The 26,946-nt window shown below is 45.2% G+C and overlaps 1 protein-coding gene across 1 annotated transcript; it reads left to right on the top strand.

Moving 5' to 3' along the window:
* The first annotated feature begins 5,429 nt into the window (after positions 1-5,429).
* On the top strand, positions 5,430-25,977 carry LOC149458290 (serine/threonine-protein kinase PLK1). Its single transcript, XM_089682428.1, has 10 exons — positions 5,430-5,919; positions 11,175-11,343; positions 12,305-12,449; positions 16,165-16,258; positions 16,751-16,970; positions 18,925-19,089; positions 22,124-22,201; positions 22,281-22,435; positions 23,467-23,649; positions 25,458-25,977. The coding sequence occupies exons 1-10, from the start codon at positions 5,548-5,550 to the stop codon at positions 25,662-25,664; spliced, it is 1,788 nt and encodes a 595-aa protein (XP_089538554.1). The 5' UTR covers positions 5,430-5,547; the 3' UTR covers positions 25,665-25,977.
* Positions 25,978-26,946: the final 969 nt, after the last annotated feature.

Here is a 26,946-nt window from a genome sequence, read left to right on the forward strand (position 1 = left end):
CCTTCAGAGGGGAGGTGGGGGGGGGGTGTCTTATGGTAAGTGAAAGTATCCTTATCTTTAACATAAGTAAACAGACCATTGAGAAGAGATTACAGGACTTCTGTACACACAAAGGAAGTGATCTGTCTATATTCAAGCTTGAATAGTGTCTTAAAGTGATAATGACTCCTACTGTTTAAAGCAGAGCTCCACCCAAAAGGGGAAGTTCCGCTTTAATGCTTTGTCCCCCCCCCCCCGCTCCCCATAAAGGATTGGCACCTTTGGGGAGCGGGTGCCTGAAATTGACAGGTACCCACTCCCACTTCCGCTGTGATCATCTAGGCCAGTGGTGGGCAACCTTTTTTTTCAACTGAGCCAAATCTCGCCAAAACCACGATTGAAATTTATTTTGAGAGCCACATTTTTTAAAACTGAAAATACATCCCCCATATAGTAATTCATCCCCCATAGTAATTCATCCCCCATATAGTAATTCATCCCCCATAGTAATTCATCCCCCATATAGTAATTCATCCCCCATAGTAATTCATCCCCCATATAGTAATTCATCCCCCATAGTAATTCATCCCCCATATAGTAATTCATCCCCCATAGTAATTCATCCCCCATAGTAATTCATCCCCCATATAGTAATTCATCCCCCATATAGTAATTCATCCCCCATAGTAATTCATCTCCCCTATAGAAATTCATCCCCCCTATAGTAATTCATTCCCCATATAGTAATTCATTCCCCATATTGTGTCAATTCACTTACCTTTGCTCCGCGCGTTCCTCTCGCCGTGTTCCCGCGCCGTTCTGGTCTTCAGGGCGGACTGTGAGAGGAGAGGAGTTTGTCACGCTGCCCCGCCTACATCCTGGCTGCCCCGCCTACATCCTGACAGCTGCAGAGTCCTGACTTTTGGGGCGGCCGCCCGAGAGGAGGGAGGGTGCGGGCGCCCGGCACACAGAAGAGCCGCATTTAAGTTTGTAAAGAGCCGCATGTGGCTCGCGAGCCGCGGCTTGCCGACCACTGATCTAGGCGATCGGAAGCAGAGTTGTCCTCCCTCTCCGTAGTCTTCTAAGACACGTGACAGGTCCCAGAAGATTACGGGGCCATTCACAAAGCGCAGGACTTCTCGCGCATGCACAGTGGGCACCCGGTTGTGAAGCCGCAAACTGTCACAGCTGGGTGCCCACACTGAAGATACCAGCGCCAGGGAAAGAAGATGGCCAGTGAAACCAGCAGTGGTGAGGACATCACTGGACCGTGGGACAGGTAACTGGCTGTATTTTAAAAGTTTTTGTAGCTGCTGACTTTTTTATTTTATTTTTTTTTCAGCTGGAAATCTGCTTTAAGGGCTCTTTCACACGAATGTTCCGATTGGATCCGCCCGCCCGTTTTTTCAAGCGGACCTGATCGGAACCTCCGTTCTCCTCTATGGAGCGGCGGGTATAAGAGGATATGTGTCCGTTTACCCCCACCAACATTCGATCCGATCTGCAAAAAGGGACGGATGGCGATCCTATTCCCCTTCCGTCCGTAGGATTGGGTCGGATAAAAACAGACAGGTGGTCCGTTTTCATCCGACTGCCCCTTGAGGAGAGCGAGCAGCTCTGTGTTAGCTCTGCAGCAACGGAGCGGACATAGACCTGTCATCTGCTTGCTCAGCGGGGATCAGTGGAGAGATCCCCCGCTGAGCAAGCGGATCAGCTAAATGGGTCCGTCCCGTGTGAAAGAGCCCTAAAGCTGAACTCTGAGATAAGCAAAGATTGTCTATATACAACAGTCATCAGTATTCTTTGTTGAATCTTGCTGTGTTTTGTGTGTTTCTTCAAGATCTGTGCAGTAATCCAGTGTGAGACTTTACCTCTGTGCGGGAGCTTCCTGTAATAAAGACCTGTCACTGCTACTCTCTCTTCTTGAGCAGGGTGACAGGTCTTGTCTCCACTCCCTCCTATAACTGCTCACAGTCAGTGCATCGCATGTGCACTGATACATGTTTCTGATAAACACTATCTCTGTTCTTATGCAGGCCATAGATGGGTCGAAAACGGGCCTTTTTTTTAACCAAAAAATGAAAAATTGGTCATTCAATAGGCCGACGTTACCACCAACCGGAAAACAAATTGGCCGATTTTCGTCCCGTCTACGGCCGGCATTTAATTACTTCTGTCCCTGCAGAGAGCTCCGCTATTATATTTGACATGAAAAAGTATTGCGGTTGCAACAATGTATCTATTTGTATCCATTTCGGATACAGGTGGTTTTATTAGGAAACAAATAGATACATTGTTGCAACCGCAATACTTTTTCATGTCAAATATAATAGCGGACTGGAATTCTTCTTCTTTTTCTTCTTCTATTTCTTCTTTTCTTGTTCTTCAATTTCTTTTTCTGCTTCTTTTTCATCTTCTTCTATTTCTTCTTTTTCTTCTTCCATTTCTTCTTCTTCTATTACTTCTTATTTTTCTTCTTCTATTTCTTCTTTTTCTTCTTCTTCTATTTCCTCTTCTTCTATTTCTTCCTCTTCTTTTTCTTCTTCTTCTATTTCTTCTTTATATTCCTCTTCTTTTTCTTCTTCTTCTATTTCTTCTTATTTCTCTTTCTTTTTCTTCTATTACTTCTTCTATTTCTTCTTCTATTTCTTCTTCTTCTATTTCCTCTTCTTCTATTTCTTCCTCTTCTTTTTCTTCTTCTTTTTTTCTTCTTTAGCTTCTTCTTCTATTTCTTCTTCTATTTCTTCTTAATCTTCTTTCTTCTTCTTTTTTTTCTTCTTCTTCTATTTCTTCTTCTTGCAGGTCACGGCTCATGCGCAGATTTTTTATCGGTAAAAAGATCGGCCGATTTGCCCATCATTGCCGCGAAAATCGGCCGATCGGCAAAATCGGCCGATCGGCAAACTCGGACGATATTTTTCCAACTTTACCGATAAAAAAAATGTGCCAAAATCCTGAAAAACGTCCGACCTATTAACCCACTAACGATCCGAAAATCAGCCAATTTTTTTTTTTCAGCCGAAAAATCGGCCAATTTTCGACCCATCTATGGCCTGCATTAGTATGTGTCAGTGTCATGCAGGGTGTTTTATCCAACCCCCTCTTCTAATCCCTCCTACCAGCATGTGCTTGAAGTGTGGGAGAAAACCAGAGTACCTGGAGGAACATACAATCTCCATGCAGGCAGTGTCCTGGCTGGAATTTGAACTGAGGACCGAAAAGCAGACATGTTGACCATCCATGTAAATATTGTTCTGGCCAGGATTTGAACCAAGGACCACAAAACACAAGTGCTAACCACTAAGCCACTGTAGCATTTTGGGGACACCCGCTTTGAGACCGACACCTGAGTTCTCAGCTCCACCCACCAGCTACTCATATGGTGAGTAGTTTTATGTATTTTATCATTTGGATTTAGTCACACTTTAAAGCCCAATGCCAGCCAAAACATTCTATTTTTCAGAGAAGTGTCAGAAGGTCTGTCAAGCTTTTAAGGCCTTCTGTTTTAGAAATAAAGTGATGGGAATAATATAAATACATTTTAAGCAAAGTTTGGAAGGTTTAGAACTTCTCACAATGTTTTTGTTTGTGTTGTTGTCTGCGCCTTCCAGTGCCAGTGACAAGTGCACCCCCTATTGCATGTGCAGGAGTCACAGGAAGTGATGGAAAATCTTCCTGGATTAGCAGTGCTGAAGGGCTAAGCATCTAGTTGCAGAATGGTGTGACTCTACTGCAAGGGCAATGCGTAAAGGATATGAAGGGTGAGCACCTAGTTGCAGGATGGTGGGACTACATGGACATTGGTGGTGCTGTGTACATAACTGCATTGTATTCTGTCGTACCAGAATTTTCATAAGTTGAGTAACCTCTTCATATTCCCATGTCCGTCTCCAGGACTTCTCCGGGGCTTCCCCCATCCTCTGGAACTCACTACCCCAATCCATCAGACTGTCACCTACCCTCCTCACCTTTAGGCACACCGTGAAAACCCATCTCTTCAGGGAAGCCTACCCCGCCCTCAGCTAATTGCTGATCTCCTCCACTCCTCCATCCCCCACAGCTATTTCCTCCTGTACCACTATCCCCTCCCTCCTAGATTGTAAGCTCCAAGGAGCAGGGCCCTCGAATCCCTCGTGTATTGTATTGTTACTGTGCTGTCTCATGTATTGTCTCCCATTATATTGTAAAGCGCTGAGCAAACTATTGGCGCTATATAAATCTTGTATAATAATAATATTCGATATGAGATCAGCATGCAAAAAACAATCATCCGTCTAATATTCTCATCATGCGTACCAGGCTTACAGGCCGGCCTACTGATGATGCACATGACTTCACCACCAGGAAGCTCAGTGAGAAATGCCAAGCAGACATGTCTGGAGGGCATGTGGCCAGGACGTGGCTGTAAAGAGGCTGCAGACAACCAGCATGGGGGTCCAATAAAGGAGAAATAATAAGATGGATTTTCACAAGGCCTGTTCACACTGTGCAGCGCGGACTAGTGTTCCTGCTTACAAGATTCTGTGTATCCCACATATAAGGTAGTCCATTCTCTGAGTGGGATGACCTATGTGCATTGGGGGCAGCACAGTGGCTAAGTGGTTAGTACTTCTGCCTGGCAGTACTAGGGTCACTGGTTCAAATCCCAACCACAGCACCTCCTGCCTGGAGTTTGCATGTTCTTTCTGTGCCTCCATGGGTTTCCTCCGGGTACTCCAGTTTCCTCCCACACTCCAAAGACATGCTGGTAGGTTCATTGGCTCCTGTCTAATGTATGAATGTGAGTTAAGGACATTAGCTTGTACACCCCTTGAGGGTTAGGGACTGATGTGAATGTACAATATATGTAAAGTGCTGCATACATTGACGGCGCTATATAAATACCTATAATAAATAATGCATTTGTTGCACAAAGAAGGTTTGCATGTTGTGCTGCGAATCCGGCTTTTGATGTGTGACAATTGCATCAAAATCGCACTGCGTTTGGATTGCCATGAATCGCACTGGAAGACGCATCATGCATTTCGCCACAATTGGAATTGCACCATTTCTGCCTGCGATTCCTAATCTCCCAAGTTTGAATGGGGTCTAGGCAGTTATTTATGGCATGGGGGGGGGGATGTAGGAAAACTGGAACCGATCTGAATGGCAACCAATCAGCTTCTATCTACATCGAGTTCAGGTAAGCTTTGAAAATGAGAGCTAGAAGCCGATTGGCTGCCAGGCATAGACGCTCAGGTTCGGGGGACTGTAGCCATCGTCCTGTCAGCCTTCAGCCATGTTGTGGGTTTACAGCCCCGCCCTCTTTGTCTGTTTCCACCAACGTCCGTTGTCAATAAAGCTGTCCCCGCCCAGCCCGTCCTTTTAAACCTCTCCTCTCCCATGGTGCCCCGGGGCCGGCGGCTTTGGAGTTTAAATCGTATCGGCCAATCAGCGGCGTGCATTCTGCTTCAAAACCAACGGCGGCTGTAGGGCCGGGAGCAGAGGGAGTACAGTGTCCGTACCGATCCGGGTCTCCTCCGCCAGCACTCTTCACACCACACCCCGCTTCCTCCTCCGCGCACACATATGGCACAGGTAGACGGCAGGGCGGCCGCCCCAACCGCCAAACCCCCCGGGATCCCGGGCACGGCGACGGCGGTGAAGGAGATCCCCGAGATACTGGTGGATCCGCGCACCCGCCGGCGGTACCTCCGCGGCCGCTTCCTGGGGAAGGGAGGCTTCGCCAAGTGCTACGAGATCACCGACCTGGCCAGCCGGGAGGTGTACGCCGGCAAGATCGTCCCGAAGACCATGCTGCTGAAGCCGCACCAGAAGGACAAGATGACCATGGAGATCTCCATCCAGCGCAGCCTCAACCACCGCCATGTGGTCGGCTTCCACGGCTTCTTCGAGGACACCGACTTCGTCTACGTGGTGCTGGAGCTGTGCCGGAGGAGGGTAGGATCCCGGGGGGAGAGGGGATGCTGTAGATGGGGGGGGCACTAAGGGGGGCCAGGAAGGGGTAGGTGAAATTGTAGAAGATGGGGGGGGGGGATTCTAGAAGCCGGGGGGGGGGGGAACTAAGAGGAGGGTCATGAAGAGGTAGGTGAGATTGTAGAAGATGGGGGGGGGGGGGGAACTAAGAGGGGGCCATGAAGGTGAGATTGTAGAAGATGGGGGGGGAACTAAGAGGGGGCCATGAAGGTGAGATTGTAGAAGATGGGGGGGGGGGGGATTCTAGAAGATAGGGGGGGCCATGAAGGTGAGATTGTAGAAGATTGGGGGGGGGATTCTAGTGGACTAAGGGGTGCCAGGAAGAGTGAGATTGTAGAGATTTGGGGGGGCTGGAAAAGGAAGGTGAGATTGTAGAAAATGGGGGGGGGGGTGCAGGAAGATGAATGTGATTTGTAGAAGGTGTGTGTGTGGGGGGGGGGGTGCTAAAGAGAATTGGGGAGGTATCAGAGTATGGGGGGTGCCTGGAAGAGGGAGGGGGTGGGGTTCTGTAGAAAGGGAATCTTAGCAGATTGGGGGGGGGGGGTGAATCAGGAATCTGCGGAGTATGGGGAAGGGGGGGGGGTTCTAAAGGGTTGATTGGGGGGGGTATGTAAAGGGAGATCTGTAGAGGATGGCTATCTCTGAGGGGTGAGGTGGTGGGGGAGTCTGTAGCGGTTGGTGATCTGTGGGGGAGATGCATTGGACAGAATGGGGGGTATATAGAATTTTGGGGGGTATGTAGAGGCTGGTGACTGTCAGTTTAGCAATGGGGGGGGTTGTAGAGTCCGGAGATCCCCTCCAAGGTGGCCATAGAATGGAATCGTCAGTACGGAACACAGGATGCACACTGCTCTCCAGGCTGTGAACTACAATGCCCAGCAGGCCCAGTGATGGAACTGAAGCTGTACATACAGGGACAGGTAGGAACTACAAAGCTCAGAGGCTCCCTGGGTGCACTACATGGCTCAGCTTTCCCAAATGCTGTGCTAATCGATGTCCTTTAGAGGAAGAAGGAAGCCATACAGTGAGTCCTATGCTGATCATGGCTTCTTCTTCCTTCCTCTGATGGTTTCTGGCTAGCATTGCATTTGGAAGAGCTGAGACCTGTAGTGCACCCAGGGAGCTGCTGATCTTTGTAGTTCCTGCCGGTCCCTGTAGGCACTGGGCCTGCTGGGTATTGTGTAGCACTGAGAGCCGTGTGTGGATCATTCTGTTGGCCTTCTATAAAGGACATCTGGCAGGGCAGGCTGGGCCTTGTAGTTCCCCAGCAGCACAGATGCAAATCTTCTGGTACAGCTCCATTAGATGAATGACAGCTTGGCTGCCAAGAAGTGCTGCAGCAGCTGTTGCCATGGAGGGGGATCTCTTGTTGGTCCTGATGGGACCATGGTTCCCGTGGACAGGCAGTGACCATGACCCTAGTATGTCTATGATGACATCTGTAGGATGGCTCAGGATCAGTGTAGAAGGTAATATGTGGTCCTTTGTGAGAATTCTCCCCGCAATGTAAGAAGTGGTATGTGCCGAGTGTCAGCTCTGAGTTGGCCCCAGGCTGTCTAACAGTCCACATACCATCCCCCGCCCCCTCCTCTTGTTTTGTCTGCCCCCTGCTGGTCGCATGCCTGCAAAGCTGAGAGCCGTTTTGGTTGCTGAGAGCTGGCGTTCGGCTTGTGAAAGCTGACAAGTTCTGTATCCTGATTGGCTCTTTAATCCTAGTTTCCATGGGATCAGCAACGATTACAGATCGGTCACTTGTCTGTTGATCAGGTCTACTCTCTCCTGTTTAGTAGAAAATCCATATGGTAGCCTGCTTATGAATATTTTTAGTTTTTGTAATAAAAATGTAATATAAATGTATTCGTGTTCAATATTCTATTCTGATATTGTTGTAATGCAAACATTTTGGTACAGAGCCAGGAGCACAACGCTATGGGTGACATCATTCAACAAATGACACACAAGGGGCTGTGATATGTCCATCCCGGTGTACATTCTAGAATACGCTTACTGGGGTAGGCAACTGTCCTGGCGATCTGTATGTGGAGTGCTGGGCAAGAGGACTACAAACAAGGGGGTGCAGGCTCTCCATATTTAAAATAAGATGCCAACCTATCCATTTCTATCTTGTATGGCTGCTGGCAGCTGAATGCCATCTTGATGCCTCCGGGAAGGTCTTCCCTGTGGGACCTCTCCCCGGGAAGGTCTTCCCTGTGGGACCTCTCCCCGGGAAGGTCTTCCCTGTGGGACCTCTCCCCGGGAAGGTCTTCCCTGTGGGACCTCTCCCCGGGAAGGTCTTCCCTGTGGGACCTCTCCCCGGGAAGGTCTTCCCTGTGGGACCTCTCCCCGGGAAGGTCTTCCCTGTGGGACCTCTCCCCGGGAAGGTCTTCCCTGTGGGACCTCTCCCCGGGAAGGTCTTCCCTGTGGGACCTCTCCCCGGGAAGGTCTTCCCTGTGGGACCTCTCCCCGGGAAGGTCTTCCCTGTGGGACCTCTCCCCGGGAAGGTCTTCCCTGTGGGACCTCTCCCCGGGAAGGTCTTCCCTGTGGGACCTCTCCCCGGGAAGGTCTTCCCTGTGGGACCTCTCCCCGGGAAGGTCTTCCCTGTGGGACCTCTCCCCGGGAAGGTCTTCCCTGTGGGACCTCTCCCCGGGAAGGTCTTCAAACTGCAGCCCTTTGTTTGCCTTTATCCGGCCCTTGGGGCACTATTTCAACCACTGATACCAACAGTTGGGCATAATTCCCCCTATTTACATCAATGAGGGCACCCAATGACACCAGCGATGGGGCACAGTTCCTCCCAATGATGGGGTCCAATGATGCCAGTGACAGGCCACAATTCCTTTGACTGACACCAAACAATAGAGCGCTGTTTTTTTTTTTTTTTTTTTTTTTTTTCTCCCACGAACGTCGGGACCTTTCTACTCAAACTGGCCACAGTCCAGCCCTCCTAAAGTCTGAAGGACCGCAGACTGGCCCTTTGCTTAGAAGGTTTGGAGACCCCTGCTTCACATGCTCACTGGTCTGTGCCCTACAAAGTCTTTGGGTGCGGTGCCCCTTTTATCAATGCTGCGGTCTCCATTCTTACCAATGGTGGTATAAACTCCCTATTGGCGTGAATAGATGTAGCAAGACCTGACGGTGAAGGTTTTCCAGGGGTTTTGTGGGAACAGGGAAGTGACTTGGCAGTGGGGTTAAGGGACCATATTGGAACCCCTAGCTTAGTCGTGATAATTTAAAGGTACCCTCTGTCTTCAGCCTCCTCCAGATCTCTTTGCTGCTGTGACCGGACGTCCTGTTTGAGGATTGCCACGTCTGTTCTCCATGGTCCCGCTGTATGTAGCAACTTGGTTGCTCCTGTACAGCAAGGTGGAGTTTGTAGTGTACATAGAGCAGCACAAATGACTGAACTAATGTACTCTGTCTATTCCAAACAAACAGAAGTGTGGAGATAATGGAGAGATTTGGGAGGTCACAATGGATGTTACAAGGAGACAGACAAACAGCCCTCAATTACACTTGCATTGTTTTCTGAAGTCCTCTGCTCTTGGATCACTCTTCAGAGCATTTGACAGTGGGTGAGTTATCACTTTTGATGGGTGATGGTGCCCAGAAAAAAAACGTGAAAAGGTATATTTGTTGCTGCAATGCACCATGGCGTGTGTACACCCCTGGCTGCTGCCTTTATAGCTAAAGGGACGCACTCCCTTCCTTCCACAGCTGCTTGTGTAAACAAGCCCTAAAACCATTTAATGATGAATAGATGACAGACCTCAAAGCGGAGCTCCAGACACCGGTGATAAAAAGGTGACCGCTACAAAAACTGTAGCTGCTGACTAAAAATAGCCACTAACCTGTTCTGCGATCCAGTTGTGTCCTTGCCTCAGCCAGGTTCACCAGCCGTCCTGGTTCCCCAGTGTCGGCATCTCTAGTGTGGGCACCTGGCTTGTGGCTTCATAGCTTGGTGCCCACTGTGCATGCACGAGCAGCACTTCACCTTGTTAGAAGTCCTGCAATCCTCTGGGACCTGTCATGTGCTCCTGGTGACTTTGGGAAGGGGGAGGAGAACTTCCGTTTTTGCATTGCCTAGGTGATTGTAGTGGGAGCAGGTACCTGCAAAAATCGGTACCCTCTGCCCAAAGGCGCCCTACCCATGATGGGGAGTGGGGGACGAGACATTAAAGCGGAGTTCCACCCAAAAGGGAAGTGTTGCTGTAAGTTTGGAAAACTAAGGTGTGTGTGTTTTTTTAATATAAATTTTCCATACCGCCCAACAATACTCACAAGGTCCCAAACAAAAAATGACCTTGTTGGGTCTCACAGGTCATATGGAACAGTACTATGGAAACTATAACAAGTACCTCCAAGAACAGGGTTATGCACTCTGGAATAAACACATAATACGCCTTGAAAGCAATACTTAAACATCTGGATCTAGAGGTCAGGGTAAGGGGACTAGCCATTCTTCCACCCCAAAATTTAAACTAAGTATGTTTAGTGTCACGTTGAACCTGGAGTTGAAGCTACCTTATGGCCTTTAGTGTTCAAACCCAAAAGTATGGGTGGTGCATTTACAATATCTTATCCGAATACCCAGATCTGTTCATTTGCGTTGCCACTGCTGTTCTGTGGAATGGCTCATGTGGTTGGGGAGTGTCGCACTACAAGAGCCGGCATTACCTCCTGTCGTGAAGTATTGGTGTTGGTCAGCTGTTTAAAGGCGTTCTGCATTCATAGCTGGAAGTAAAATCTTGATGCAAGGGGAGCACAGCCCCTGGGATGGGTCAGGTCTCTTCTGGCATTGCTGGACTACACTGCTCTACTCCATTCTCTTCTGTCTAGTCTACTGGTAATACTGGCCTGCATAGGGCAGCACAGTGGCTAAATGGTTAGCACTTCCGCCTGGCAGAACTAGAGTTGTTGGTTCGAATTCCAACCACGGCACCTCCTGCCTGGAGTTTGCATGTTCTCCCTGTGCCTGCATGGGTTTCCTCTTGGAGTTTTCTGGTTTCCTACAGCACTCCAAAGACATGCTGGTAGATTAATTGGCTCCTATATAAATTGGCCCTAGTATGTGAATGTAAGTTGGGGACCATAGATTGTACGCCCCTTGAGGGTTAGGGACTGGTGTGACTGTACAATATATATAAAGCACTGTAAATTGATGGCGCTATAGAAGAACCTAAAATAAATAGGCTTGTCATTTCATGTTCTGTTTTCTTTAGTCCCTACTGGAGCTGCACAAGAGGAGGAAAGCTGTGACTGAACCAGAAGCTCGCTATTATCTCCGACAGACCATCCTGGGCTGCCAGTATCTGCACAGCAACAAAGTCATCCATAGAGATCTCAAACTTGGAAACCTTTTCCTCAATGATGACATGGATGTGAAAATAGGTAGGCATGCTTTGTGGGGACCTAATGTGGTGAAAAATTGGTATCTCTCCTTTTATTTCTTGACTTTGACCTATATTGGTGGTAGGGAATCAAGATTTCCCTATTACGCCATGCAGTCTTCTTCAACCTTTCTGCTTCTGAAGAATGAATGACCATGGGGAGGTTCTGATAAATTCACTAGGTGTCCATAGAAGCTGCAGTCCTTTAGTCCATGTGATTAACGGCTTTTAGTGATGTTTGTTACCCCTTTGTATCTGGAAGGTACTGTAGGCCAGGGGTCTCCAGACTTCTCAAACATAGAGCAGTTTACTGTCCTTCAGACTTTAGGGGGGCTGGACTGTGGCCAGTTGAAGTAGAAAATGCCCTGGCGTCAATGCCCCATCATTGGTGGTAATGGAATAGTGTCCCATTGTTAATGAAAAGAATGGTCCCCCATTGATGTCAGTCGGGGGAATGGTGCTCCATCATTGGTATCAGTTGGTGGAATCGTACCACAGGGGTCATATAAGGGCAACATCTGGTCCCCGGGCTGCAATGTTGGAGACCCCTGCTTTAGGCACTTCAATCTTCCAGTTTCTTATCTACCTGCAAAATGAGGTGATTTGATAGCCCGGACCAAGGTTTGGTTTTCACTTGGCAGACAGGCTTTAGCTCCAAAGTGCCTGCCACAGCACTGACTGAGTTCAAATCAAGGCTTCTTTTATGCTTTGCCTAAACCCTTCCTTGGATGCAGCTCGGGCCAAAGTGGCCAAGTCTCCAGACCTGAACACTCACATGAGAGCGGGGAGGACGTTGTTGGCTCTGTGTAAGCTCCTATGCTAGCTGACACAGCTTTAACAAGGCTTGAACCTGTAGCTCCAGCAGTGGAGTAGTGCAGAATCAGTGAGTGGTGGTTTGAATGGGCAAGCGACAGTCCCTTTGGCAACATTATCAGTTTCTTGTATACTCTTTAAACTTTCAGGTGATTTTGGGCTTGCCACAAAAGTGGAATTTGATGGGGAGAGGAAGAAAACCCTGTGTGGGACACCCAACTACATTGCACCAGAAGTGTTGGGCAAGAAGGGCCACAGTTTTGAAGTTGACATCTGGTCTATAGGATGTATAATGTAAGTACCAGTTGTATTATAAAGTGGAATTAAAAATGTACATTTTTATCACTACAAAACAGCTGTTGGCATAATGTAGTATAAAAGAACAAAACTTTTGCTTTCTGGAGAAATTTGGAATCTCATGTCAAACATGGGGAATAGATGTTGCTTGAGTCCATAAGATTTATAAGTTACAACCTTTGTGTTGCCTAATTGGAGTAGGGTAATAGGTTCCTTATTGATAGTCACAACAAGCTTCTGTGCTTCCCTTCCCCACATCTGGAGAATTGGCCCTGGTACAGGTCTGACACTCCTGAAAGGATAGATATACAGTCAGGTCCATAAATATTGGGACATCGACACAATTCTAACATATTTGGCTCTATACACCACCACAATGGATTGAAATGAAACTAACAAGATGTGCTTTAACTGCAAACTGTCAGATTTAATTTGAGGGTATTTACATCAGGGTGGATTTGATTTAAATCAAACTGATTTAAATCACTATTCAGTAAGGCTTGATTTAAATCCTAGTTTTCTACATAAAGACTAATTCTTGCTGGTATAACTTTAATATGCAAGTAGATGAAGATTTTTAGAATAACAACTTTTTCATATTAGTCTTTTTATCCCCAATTTAATAGGTTAATCATTCGTATTTGGACAACTTTTCTGTTGTACTTAGGAAGGAGAAAAATAATCATTACCTTAATAATAATTTAAATAGATTTATTCAACTGAAACAATAACATTCCAGCATATGTGATTTGCTTAAACATCCATGTTTGTTAACTAATTTGGCTAAACAAAATATATATATTTTAAGAAACTTAGACTGTCAGCCCCTTCCTCCTCACACTTGGTTTCACTTTCTTCTTGTGCAGATCTATTCCACTCCAAACAATCAGAAAAATATTGTTTCGATTCTATTCACTGAACTTCTTGAAACTTAGCACTGAAGGGGTTGATTCTGTATTCATAGGTTTGTAGAAGTTAGGATGAAGGTCTTTTTCTTAACTCTGTTCATGTTATAACATTTTTGCTGTGAAGAAGAGGCATGTGATCTCCGCTGAGTCAAATTCAGTTTTGAGAACTGCAAAGTAAACCAATCATCTGTGATAATATCTTGTAGGCAGAGAAACTGCCCAATAATCTTACAGAAACCTCTGGAAGAGCATGATATTGTGAATGGATTCATGGAATTTATTTACCAAAAAAATTAAACATATACAGTCTTATTCTACATAATTAAAAAACGAATCTTTATTTCATGTGGGAATAACCTTTTGGATGGTAATATATTTTCCTCAAAAAGCATTTTATTTAAAAAGAAAATCGGATTTAAATCAAAAATTTATTTTGGTGGTGTTTTTTTTTTTTTTTTTTTATCCATCCTGATTTACACCCAAATCAGGTTATTCACCTGATTTGGATGTAAATGGCTTTTGTCAGCAGTCACATCAATAAATACAAGAGAACCAGTTCCATTGGCAGCCATACATGCCCACGCCATGACACTACCACCACCATGCTTCACTGATGAGGTGGTATGCTTAGGATCATGAGCAGTTCCTTTCCTTCTCCATACTCTTCTCATCACTCTGGTACAAGTTGATCTTGGTCTCATCTGTCCATAGGATGTTGTTCCAGAACTGTGAAGGCTTTTTTAGATGTCGTTTGGCAAACTCTAATCTGGCCTTCCTGTTTTTGGTTTCCATCTTGTGGTGAACCCTCTGTATTCACTCTGGTGAAGTCATCTCTTGATTGTTGACTTTGACACACATACACCTACCTCCTGGAGAGTGTTCTTGATCTGGCCAACTGTTGTGAAGGGTGTTTTCTTCACCAGGGAAAGAATTCTTCGGTCATCCACCACAGTTGTTTTCCATGGGTCCTTTGGTGTTGCTGAGCTCACCGGTGCATTCCTTCTTTTTAAGAATGCTCCAAACAGTTGTTTTGGCCACGCCTAATGTTTTTGCTATCTCTCTGATGGGTTTGTTTTGTTTTTTTCAGCCTAATGATGGCTTGCTTCACTGATGGCGACAGCTCTTTGGATCTCATCTTGAGAGTTGACAGCAACAGATTCCAAATGCAAATAGCACACTTGAAATGAACTCTGGACCTTTTATCTGCTCATTGTAATTGGGGTAATGAGGGAATAACGCACACCTGGCCACGGAACAGCTGAGAAGCCAATTGTCCCATTCCTTTTGGTCCCTTAACAAGTGGGAGGCACGTATGCAAACTGTTGTAATTCCTATACCGTTCACCTGATTTGGATGTAAATACCCTTAAATTAAAGCTGACAGTCTGCAGTTAAAGCACATCTTGTTCGTTTCATTTCAAATCTATTGTGGTGGTGTATAGAGCCAAAAATGTTAGAATTGTGTAGATGTCCCAATATTTATGGACCTGACTGTACACACCCTTTTACTGGTAAAAGTGCATTTATTTTACCTTTTTACTAGGAACCTACAACGTATTGCACCTGTGATCAGTAGATCGTGGGTGCATTGCAGGACTCCTGCCGACTGTCATTGTAAGCTGTCTGCTTGTGCAGGCAGTTGCACTCTGACTGCTTGTAGTTTTCTATTAACTGCCATGGTGCTGCTGAGTTCTCTAGGTAGTTTCATTGAAGATTCCTGACGGCTGCAAAGGCTGTTAGTACTTGTAGTTCTCCCTTTCACAGATCTGTCAAATGACATCACGTGTCATTCATTTAGAGTGAGTTTGGGGAGAAGATGCTTCTGGTTCCTGTCAATCAAATCCAGTGATGGGGGACATGGCACAGCCCCACTGCATCTATTGAGACAGACAGGGAGGCTCTGGAGCACACAAGTGCACCCATGGAAATCTGCTTTCCACAGGGCAGGATAGAAGGCGCAGCCAGGAGTGCTGACGGGACTTAAGAGGAGGCTTTTTTTTTTTTTTTTTTTTTTTTTTTTTTTAAATTGCTTTAATCTCCACTTCTGAGTGATGTAACATAAGCTGTGCATTGCTCGTATGAGGCAGATGTGGTTTCTGGGGTTTACTGTAGACTTTAAGGGGGGGGCAAAGAACAATAAGCACAGGGTTTCCTATGATGCCTGTTCTATAAAGCGAAGTTGTTACTATAGACACAGGTTCACTTTATTCTAGATGTCTTATAACCACCCAATTCAGAAAATGAAGTGAAATGAATAAAAGACTGCACTTGCAGTTTTTAAAGCTCAACTCCAGAAATTCAGCCACTTAGTAAACTGGAAATTTAGATAAAGTCCACAAGGTGGCATGCACCTCGAGCATAGCCCATGGTAATTCGGCACATTTTACAAAGTGCTGGGAGCATAGCTAACACTATACTTCAATGCTGGACCTTCTGGTCTCGGCTTCTGCAGCTGTAGAATGGCATGCAGATTCTGTGCCGACTATGTTCCTCTTCTTGCTCGATCTGAGCGCTTTGTATAATGTGAACAAATTCACAGAATACAAAACCACCTATGACTGGCAGCAGTTCTGCCTTTTCACAGCTGTTCCCACCTGCATTGTAGAGTGCCAGGAGTAGTGATGGCTGTACTTCGGCACTCAGTAAAACTGCCACTTGTAAATAAGTCCGTGAGGTGGCATGCACAACATTGAACGTAACTCATAGTAAGTCAGCAGATTGTACAAAGTGAGTTCCTGAAGTTGAGCTTAAACAGTGCAGATAGAAAAATCTGTAGTTTCTAGCTTTTTTGCTCTTATTCTTTAGGTACACGCTATTGGTTGGGAAGCCCCCCTTTGAGACGTCATGCCTTAAAGAAACCTATATAAGGATCAAGAAGAACGAGTACTCCATTCCCAAGGTGAGCTTAAACAATGGGACAGATGGGTTGGCATGGTTATTTGAGATGCCTGGTGCACAAACCTTCCCTTTATTTTAAACTGTGGCTTCTCTAGTTTCATTGCAAGCTAAAGATAAAGCAGCATGAAACAAAAAGGTAAACCTTTTTATTATGCTGCTTACCAATTCCTAGAGGCAGTGGCTGTGGGGTTTTTTTTCTCCCCTTCTCCCCCCCCCCCAACTTTCTTATATGGAGGCTACAAAAATCAGGGATTGCTGCCTTACAGAACATAATTGAATCTGTTGCTTTGACTGCTGCAAGTTGTTAGTACTTTGCTGATCTGTTATGTGTTCATGTGAGGACCTAGTTGGCTTTCAGGAGAGGTCATGTGACAAAATGCCTAGGCCTTTACTCACATTGCCAACCCTGAATGACCGTACGGAGCAATTCATTTCAATCACATGATTGCTGACCGTAGCTTCTTCTGCCATTTTAACTGCATCCTTTTTTCAGCACATAAACCCTGTAGCGGCAGCTCTCATACAGAGGATGCTCCGTGCCGACCCCACCACCCGACCAACCATAGATGAGTTGTTGAATGACGAGTTTTTCACCAGTGGCTACATCCCCTCCCGCCTTCCCACTACATGCCTGACTGTGCCTCCCCGATTCTCCATTGCACCAAGCTCCATTGATCCAAGCTTTAGAAAACCACTTACTGCAATTAACAAAGGTAAGTCTTTCTAATCACTGCAGTTTGGGAGCCATATTTGGCTCTCCTGGCCTAAACCTTGAGATACCAGTTTATCCTCCCATAAAAGTATACATCCAGAAGGGCATCAATCTTAAACTGTTAGGTGTGTACAATAACCCTATAAAGCCTAGCCAAAGGAAGGCTTTAGATAAAAGGCTTTGTATACCGTATATTTCGCTCCATAAGGCGCACCTAGGTTTTGGAGAAAAACAACAAGAAGAAAAATATTCTGAACCCAGAGGCAGCGGACACCAGTGCAGGGGGTTGACCCAGAGGCAGCGGACACCAGTGCAGGGGGTTGACCCAGAGGCAGCGGACACCAGTGCAGGGGGTTGACCCAGAGGCAGCGGACACCAGTGCAGGGGGTTGACCCAGAGGCTGAATTTGACAGGTACCCACTTCCGCAGAGTTGTCCTCTTTACTGCGGGCACTTGGCTGTGCCGGGTGCACAAGAAGCGCTGCGCTTTGTGAATGGCCCGGCGTCTTCTGGGACCTGTCACATGTCCCAGAAGACTCCGGACCATTCACAAAGCACATCGCTTCTCGTGCACGTGCAGCAACTAAAGTTGCTGGCGCGGGAAGACTGCACAGCGCCGGCCGAGGGACAGGTAAGGTCCTGCTGCAAAAGAGAGCTGAGCAGCTGGCCCAGTATTCTGACACTGGCGGCAGAAATACCAGACTGGCCACTCCATATGACGCACTGACCTTCCCCGCCGCCCCCCCCCCATTTTTGGAGGGGAAAAAAGTGTCTTATGGAGCAAAAAATGCAGTACCTTTCTTTTGTGTGTGTGTGGGGGGGTTTCTGTAAATACTGTTGAACTACTTGTGGCCTGTTATGACTATGGGTACCTCTAATTTTGCACCTTAAGATCTAGAGAAATTTTGGAAGGCAAGCCATTGGTTCCTAAGAGGGTGTGTGGTTTTTGTTTACCCAAGTTCTATTGGGCCCCTTTCACATAATCGGTCCAATAGGGTTTGCCTATCGGGGTTTTTCAGGCAGACCCCTCCATTCACCTTTTATGGATCGGCAGGTGTTTTTGGACTTGTCTTTATACCCAGCAACCTCCAATCCACCTAGACAGAGGGTGTTTGGGTGTAAACGGGCCGCTGGTCCTTTTTACACTGCCTATAGAGCTGGTTATAGAGCTGGTTGTGTCTGCCTCCTCTTCATAAACTGGAGTGGACACAGATCTGCTCTGCTCAGCAGGGGATATACGGACAAATGCCCTTGCTGAGCAACGCTGATTCGTGCTTCTCTTTCACACGCACAGACTCGGACACAGCCTGCTCCAATCTGAGTGGTGTAACCAGACCACCTGTCCTTTATACCCGGCTGGCCTCTGATCCGCTTAGATGAAGGGACTGATCCCCTTACATTTGCTGTGTTTTAAATCAGATTGGAAGTAGATCAGTTTAAAACCCTGAAGTCGGTTTACACCCGCTGGTCCATATGAAGTTGGTAGCTTGCTAGCCTTTTACTGTCTACGTAGACTGTGCACAAGAAGAGGAATACGGTCACCTGACTTGGTCAGTGGGTAATTTTTGTGTTCTGTCCTAGGCTGGCCATACACGATACAATTTTTCTGCCCAATTTCCTTTAGATTTACCTTCAACTATGTAGTGCAAGAGCCTACCTAATTGGATATTATATGGTTTTTGGTAAATCTAAACCAAAAATCTGAAGAAAATTGTATAATATGACCAGCCCTACTGTTAGTAGGAGAAATGATGCCACAAGGGCCAGATAAATGCAAGCTAAGAACCACCTCTGGCCCACAGGTCCCAGTTTGGGGACAACGTGGTTTTTTTGCTACAGTTTTTAACCACAAATGGGTCTCTTTCAGCATAGACGTTCACCTTAGGAACAAGAATAGCTGAGAAGAGCTCATTTTATTTCCACTGCAGTGTATCTAATGTGTGGTGTTTGCTCCAGGCCAAGATTCTCCATTGGTTGACAAGAATGTACCACCAGTAAAGGATGACGACATGGCTCCACCAGAGCCCACAGAGCCTGCGGATTGTTACCTGTCTGATATGATGGAACAACTGACCAGTGTCAATGCTGCTAAGCCCTCTGAGAAGGCTGTGGTCCACCAGGGTGAGTCTTGATTTCCCTTTTTTGGGGCACTTGTCTGAACACTAGGACATTACTTTTTATAAAGTGGTCTATTGCAGCCAGTCGGTGTCCAACAGCTTAATTGGAAATCTGACATGCTTTTCAGACACTTAGAATGTTAGTAAACTTGTGTGGGGTTTGTGGTTTTTTTCTTTTTTTTCCTACAGGTAAGCTGATAATACAGCTTACCTGTAGGTAAAACCTGGTATCTCCTACACGTGCACCGATTTAGGAGAGATTCTTTCTTAAAGCCAGTGCATGCACTCTGAAGGAACAGCATACCTGTGTCATTTAGAGCTGTGTACCGCAGCCCAGGACTCCCGCATGCATGCGTGGGAGTGACGTCATCATGGTCCGGCCTGTCAGACAGCCGGAGATCATGAATGCGGAAGGATGACCAGGTGATGATGGAAACCTCTTGCAGCTGTGACAGTGCTGCTGGAGGGCTTCGTTTTAAGGTAAGTTTTAGATAATGTGCTAGTATGCGATGCATACTAGCCCATTATGAGATTACCTTGCAGGGGACTTTTTTTTTTTTTTTTTTTTTTTTTCTCTCCCCTCCTCTTGTGGTTTACTATTGCTTTAAGGACCAATAAAGCCACATGTATGCTTCGTGCGAGTCTAGCCATTAAAGCAGAATTCAGCCACTTAAATAACTTTGAATAAATATAAATAAATGTTTAGACCTTCTATGTGCACCTAATGAGGTGCATGACACCTTGTGGACTTCTCTTAATTTACATCTGACAAGTTAATGGAGCTCTGGAAGGATAGGTATATCCTATATATACAAGGGCCATTCAAGTCAAACCGGGACTTATCATTTTACAGGTATCAAAAAGGGATTCTAGTGTGGCAAGTGTGTCCTATTACTGATGGGATGCACAACTGTTGTGGGCCAGTCCAGAGACCAGTAATCAAGATGGCAAATGGCGTTGGTGCGTACATGGAACAGCGTGTGTTGATCTTTCTTGTGAGCGAGGGTGTAAACCCCGTGGCTATCTACAGAAGATTTGAAGCCCAGTATATTGCTGAGATCTCAGTTACAGGAAGATGCTGTATTTGAATGTTAATGCTTCAAAGATGGCCATATGTCCACTAGTGCTTATCCTATGAACATTCAGCGCATGAAACACTTGATCCTGGAAAGTACACATAACCTGTTGTGAAATTGCTCAAGAGGCTAATCTTTCTCTGCTTCACAAATGACTAAGTGAAGCCGGCTGTCCTAGGATGGTTCAGGCGTACTGACAAATCTTTCTATGCTGAAGCTTTCCAGGCATTAAACGCTGGGATAAGTGTGTAAATGTAGCAGGGGAGTATGTCGAAAAACAAATGCAGTTTCCATTCCTTGAAATTTTTCTTCTTTTAATATCTAAACTCAAAAGTCCCGGTTTGAATTTAACACCTCCCTCTTAGGTTTTGGAGTGCCAATGCTGGACCTTCTGGTCTCTGCTCTTTCAGCTGCAGAGTTGCATGCAGCTGCTGTGCCCACCCCTTCACTTTGTTGGCCATTTACACAACGTGGGAGCCTTAGTATTTTGTGAACTAATTCACAAAATACGTGTGTGTGTGCTCACTCCAAAAGATAAAGAAATGAAACCAGTGCTCCAATCCTCATGCAAACTTGAAAAATATCAGGATGCCCAACAAAGAGGTGCTGCTCTTCAAAGATCAGGAAATCTGACCACTGGTTAAGAACAGACAAGGGTGCATTACTGTGGTATACCACGTGTTTATTGAATAGACAAATGGATGTATACTCACAAACCAATGATATTAAAAGCAGTGTATGTGGTCCACAAAAAGTCGCAAAAGTGCAGTCTTTGATGCGGATAAGCCAACTTGTTTCAGGAGCTGAACCCCCTTCCTCAGAGCCAGAAATAAACCTACTGGCCACAAGCCTATATACCAAAGAAATGTCAAAAGGAGGGTTAAATAGACCCACCCACTTCTAGCAGCCCAATTGCAGAGCAAAAAAAAAACAAAACCAAAACAATCAAGTGGCGTATAATATGTAACGAACAGCAACCTGTATAATGCATAAAATACACACAGGCTACCGCACATGTAATATGCTGGAGGCGCACTTACATTTACCCCCAAGGAGTGACCCTGACACTCGATGGACGGTCACCATCTCAATGAAAACTGCCCCCAATGTGGAACAGCCAGGACGCTGCACAGCAATGGCTGGAAGGCAGTGTACAGACGATGCGGCCGTTGCCCGGTGAACATGTGCAAGACACCATAGGACCACTTTTTACCCTCCTTTTGACATTTCTTTGGTATATAAGCTCCCGAAACGCGTTGTCTTATCCGCATCAAAGACACAGCCCTTTTGCGACTGTTTTTGTGGACCACATACACTGCTTTTTAATATAGTTTGGTTTGTGCGTATACATCCATTTGTCGATTCAATAAACACGTGGTATACCACGATAATGCACAATGAGAGTGCGCCCTTGTCTGGTTTTTTTTTTTTTGTCCCTTCCAGAGCCTTGGAGTGTAGTGTCTGGAACGCCATAAAGCTGTCAGATCTTAATGCGATAAGTCCATGAGGTAGCATGCACTTCATTGGACTTGACTCCTAGTGTGCCTGCACATTTATCATAAAGTGGCTGAATTCCTTGCTTTTTTAGCATGTGCTTTTCTAAATAGTTGTTTTCCAGGTGTAGCAGTAGGACTTGGGTTCTCGAACCTCTTGGCTTCATCTGTGCTTGCACTGATCAGAGGTCATGCTTTTCAGTTTCTCCAAGTATATCATTATGCTCTCAAACTTGCATGGGGCAGAACAATGTGGTTCCTGCTCACAAGTAACAAGAGCAAGGATAGGTGGGTAGATCTGCCTTTTTATTATACATGTATATTGAATTCCCTCTGGATTGGTCCATTCTAATTGACTTATTTGAATTTGTGGTGGGGGACTTTGGAATTGTAGAACCTGATGGCTTAAAGAGTTTGATGTGGTAACACTACAGCGGGGTGCGGCTAATAATTCTAATATATCCTATAGATGAAGCAGAAGATCCAGCCTGCAATCCAATCTTCTGGGTCAGCAAATGGGTGGATTACTCTGACAAATATGGACTAGGTATGTGTTGGCCTGAACTGCAGTCTGATATATGGCTGTTATCTTACATGGCCACTAAGCTGAAATGTTTTCTCCCCAGGTTACCAGCTGTGTGATAACAGTGTAGGTGTTCTCTTCAATGACTCCACTCGGCTGATAATGTACAATGATGGAGACAGTCTACAGTACATTGAGAGGAATAATACGGAGTCTTACCTCACTGTGCGCTCTTACCCATCGGCACTGACAAAGAAGGTAAGAGCATGGGATGAACCGGAAATAATACTTGGTTTAAGGCGTTTGCACGATTAGAAATCCTTACCTGAGACATGTAAACGGAGTCCTTTGTGTTAGAGGAAAACTGTCACAGCGGAAATGAAACTGCCACTGCTGACCTTTTACTTCTGAAAATGCAAGCTGTCTGGCTGTCATACTGATCTAATGGCTTTGTTACATCAATGGCCTGCAATACACAGATGGAATTATTTCTTGTAATTTCCTCCATTTTAAAATCCAGAAACTATTTGCATGACAGCCAGTTAGAATAGAATATTTAGCAGCCTTTGACAGGTGTACTCAACTTTTTTTTTTTTTTTTTAAATATGGCTTGGTTCACACTAATGCGACATGATTCTGATCTAATCATGTAGTGTGAAGTGGCTCCACAGAATATGGAACCCAGTTGCATAGAGTAGCACAGGAACCATTTGTTCTGCAGTCACATTGATTAGACTGGGCACCATGGAAAATTGTGGGGGTTTTTTTTTTGTGTGGTTTTTTTGTTTGTTTTTGTTTGTTTTTTGTTTTTTTTTAACTTGTCATGCAACTCTAGTTGCATCAGAAATCACACCAGTACCAAATGTTACAATGGCAGTAGTTGGGTTGTGTCCACATGCTGGTACCCTGAATGTGGAGTAAAAGGGTGTGTGTGTGTGTGTGTGTGTGTGTGTGGGTTGTAGGTCTAAAACCTTAAACTTTGAACCCCCCCCCCCCCCCCTTTCCAAACTAAGTGTACTATCTTCCATGTTGAATTCCCTGGGCTCCAGGGAACAATATAAAAATGTATAAAATCAACTACATTGCACATTAACTAGCCATCTTTTGGTCATAATGAGGGTTGAAGGTACCCTCACTTCTGGTCATAGTATTGATTAGTTGTATTGGCAACAGCTTCTTGTACAAAGGGTGCTGCTTAGGCGTTCAGCTGTATTGATACACCAGTAAGCTAGCTGTAACATTTTTACTGTCATTGATTCTGTAGCCCAACAATCTGCTCTCCCTTGCAGATCACACTACTGAAATACTTCAGGAACTACATGAGCGAGCACCTTCTGAAGGCCGGCGCCAACATCACTCCTCGGGAGGGTGACGAGCTGGCTCGCCTCCCCTTCCTGCGGACCTGGTTCAGGACACGAAGTGCAATCATCCTACATCTGAGCAATGGTACTGTTCAGATTAACTTCTTCCAGGTGAGGACTGTGCAGGATGCTGCACTGTTGGAAGTTAACAAAGAGCAATGGTTCTTTTCTGGTGCCTAAGGTTGCATATATTCAGATGCTCTGCATACCTGATATACAGTGAAGGAAATAAGTATTTGATCTCCTGCTGATTTTGAATGTTTGCCCACTCACCAAGAAATGATTAGTCTAAAAATCGAATGGTAGGTGTATTGTAACACTTGGAAGAGAATAGCAACAAAAAATTCAAAAGACATGCATGTCTAACAAATGATGCACTGATCTGCATGTTCATGAGAGAAATAAGTATTTGATCCCCTATCATTCAGTAGGATTTCTGGCTACCAGGTGTCTTTCATACAGGTAACAAGCTGAGATTAGAAGCAGTCTCTTAAAGGGAGTGCTGCTAATCTCCTTTTTTTTTTTTTTTTTTTTTTTTTTTTCTTTTTTTTTTTTTTTTTTAAACCTGTATAAAAGACAAGACAGGAGCAATCAAACAATCTGATTCCAAACTCTCCACCATGGCAAAGACCAAAGAGCTGTCCAAGGATGTCGGGGACAAGATTGTAGACCTACACAAGGCTGGACTGGGCTACCAAACTATCCCCAAGCTGCTTGGTGAGAAGGTGACAACAGTTGGTGTAATCATTCACAAATGGAAGAAACACAAAACAACTGTCAGTCTCCCTAGGTCTGGTGTACCATACAAGATCTCACCTCGTGGAGTTTCAGTGATCATAAGAACAGTGAGGAATCATCCCAGAACTACACGTGAGGATCTTGTCAATGATCTCCAGGCAGCTGGGACCACAGTCACCAAGAAAACAATGTGTAACACACTACGCCGACAAGGATTGAAATCCGGCAGTGTCCGCAAGGTCCCTCTGCTCAAGAAAGCACATGTCCAGGCCCGTCTGAAGTTTGCAACTGAACATCTGAATGATGCAGAGGACTGGTTGAAAATGTTGTGGTCAGATGAGACCAAAATCGAGCTCTTCGGCATCAACTCAACTTGTCGTGTTTGGAGGAGGAGGAATGCTGCCTATGATCCCCAAGAACACCATCCCTTTTGTCAAACAGGGTGGTGGAAACATTCTGCTTTTGGGGGTGTTTCACTGATGCGGTGCAGTTGTCCTGTCCCCTTAGCAAAGGGACGATGGACGGGGCAATGTACCATCAAATCTTAGGTGAGAACCTTCTTCCCTCAGCCAGGGCATTGAAAATGGGTCATGGATGGGTGTTCCAGCATGACAATGACCCAAACACAAGGCCAAGGCAACAAAGGAGTGGCTCAAGCACATTAAGGTCCTGGAGTAGCCTAGCCAGTCTCCAGACCTTAATCCAATTGAAAATCTGTGGAGGGAGCTGAACGTTCAAGTTGCCAAATGTCAGCCACCAAACCTTAATGACTTGGAGAGGATCTGCCAAAAGGAGTGGGCCAAAATCCCTCCTGAGATGTGTGCAAACCTGGTGGCCAACTACAGGAAACATCTGACCTCTGTGATTGCCAACAAGGGATTTGCCACTAAGTCCTGTTTTGTGAAGGGGATCAAATACATTTCCCTCATGAACATGCAAATCAGTCATCATTTGTTAGACATGCATTTCTTTTAAATGTTGTTGTTGCTACTGTCTATTACAATACACCTACCATTTGATTTTTAGACTGATCGTTTCTTTGATCCCCTGCTAATTTTGAATGTTTGCCCACTCAAATACTTATTTTCTTCACTATAATAGTAGTGAATTGCAGGTACTAAGTCTGATTTTAAATATAAAATCTTTTGATTGCAGTTTAAAATGTGCCTCCTTTTCTATAGGATCACACAAAGATCATCCTGTGTCCTCTTATGGCTGCTGTCTCCTATATTGATGAAAAACGGGAGTTCCACACATACAAGTTGAGCCTTATAGAAGAATTTGGCTGCTCGAAAGAGCTAGCTAGCCGCTTGCGGTATGCCCGTACCATGGTGGAGAAACTGCAAAGCTCAAAGTCTGGTGCAATACACATTAAGGCCGTGGCGTAGCTGGACTACAGAAATAAGGACACAGTCTCCTGAATGGGGAACTTTGTGCCAGCCTTGTTTGGATGCAGATGGTTTTTATGTCCTGAGCCGAGAAGTGGTGTTGAATGTGGTTGTGTAAGGTTCAAGATTCTACTGACCACTAAGTGCTGGTTGGGGCCCCTTTATACTAGAAAAGCTGGGTGGTATCATGATACCTCTTTGTCTTAAGAGCCTGTTATGTCTGTCACTTCTTAATGTTGTCAGGTTTTAATGTAAAATATCAGCTTTATAACTTTTGTATATTAATATCAGATTAAAGTTCTTTGTATATTAATTGACATGTTGATGGTTTAATTGTACCACTCTTTGGGATAGTCTTATTCTCTGCTGATTGGTAGCCAAAACTGCCCTTCTGTATCTCTAGTGTCTTTATTTGTGGAGCCCCAACTGCCTGCTACTGAGACCTGTCATGCCACCATTTTAAAGATTGACCTGAACAACCATTACAAGTGAGGACATGAAAAATGTCCTCCTAGGTCAACACTATCCTGTATAAATGAAAAATGATCCCCCTTCTGTCCTCTAGATACTGATTTAGGACTTGCAAGCACTTTTTTTTTTTTTTTTTTAGAACTATATTAAAGTAAACTTTTTCAGTTTTATATTCCAATAGTTTTTATTGAATAATTTGTTCAGATAAATAATACAAACTATCAATGTCTTGTCAAAACATGCAAATTATAGAACACAGCAAATGTTTTTGTAAGTAGTCATTTGAGGCAGGATAAATGTTGCAACAAAAATGGGGATTTGGTGTAACCCACCCAAGCAAACAAGAGAATGGAGAAAGTTAAGGAGAGGGTCAAGATGAGGGACATTAAGGCACAGAAATTTTATTTAATCCAGGAGTCCCATGTTTGTCAACTTGGTGGGGTGTGTGCTTTTTGTTTTTTTTTGTTTTTTTTTGTTTTTTTAATACAGATGAGCTTGTAGTGAAGAATAAATTAAAATTTGGTTATGATTAACATGGTCAAGCGGGATAACCGATTGGTTCCGTTGTGTAGCTACAGTAAAAAATCAAAGCAAATCATGGTTGGTGGGATGTGGTACATGGCTTCCTGAAAACATCAGCTCTCTGCCTCAGTACTACTCTTGGTAATGGTTTGGACTAGGTCACCTACAGACCATTTACCGTGATCTACCAGTGAGCCAAATTAATATAGAATTACGTGCACGTGGAAGCAAGACACTGTTGCAGTTTGCCAACTTCCTAAAATTGTTTTATTGAGGAACTAACAGTATA

This window comes from Staurois parvus, unplaced genomic scaffold, assembly GCF_062004578.1.
Source record: "Staurois parvus isolate SC_StPar_1 unplaced genomic scaffold, SC_StPar_1.0 ptg000289l, whole genome shotgun sequence".
Classification (NCBI taxonomy): domain Eukaryota; kingdom Metazoa; phylum Chordata; class Amphibia; order Anura; family Ranidae; genus Staurois; species Staurois parvus.

Bases quoted from the DNA above. Each gene is read 5' to 3' on its own strand.
- LOC149458290 (XM_089682428.1), top strand. From the start codon at position 5,548: ATGGCACAGGTAGACGGCAGGGCGGCCGCCCCAACCGCCAAACCCCCC. The intron at 19,090-22,123 runs GTGAGTCTTGAT...TATATCCTATAG, and splicing joins GAAGGCTGTGGTCCACCAGG to ATGAAGCAGAAGATCCAGCC. The intron at 22,436-23,466 runs GTAAGAGCATGG...TCTCCCTTGCAG, and splicing joins CATCGGCACTGACAAAGAAG to ATCACACTACTGAAATACTT.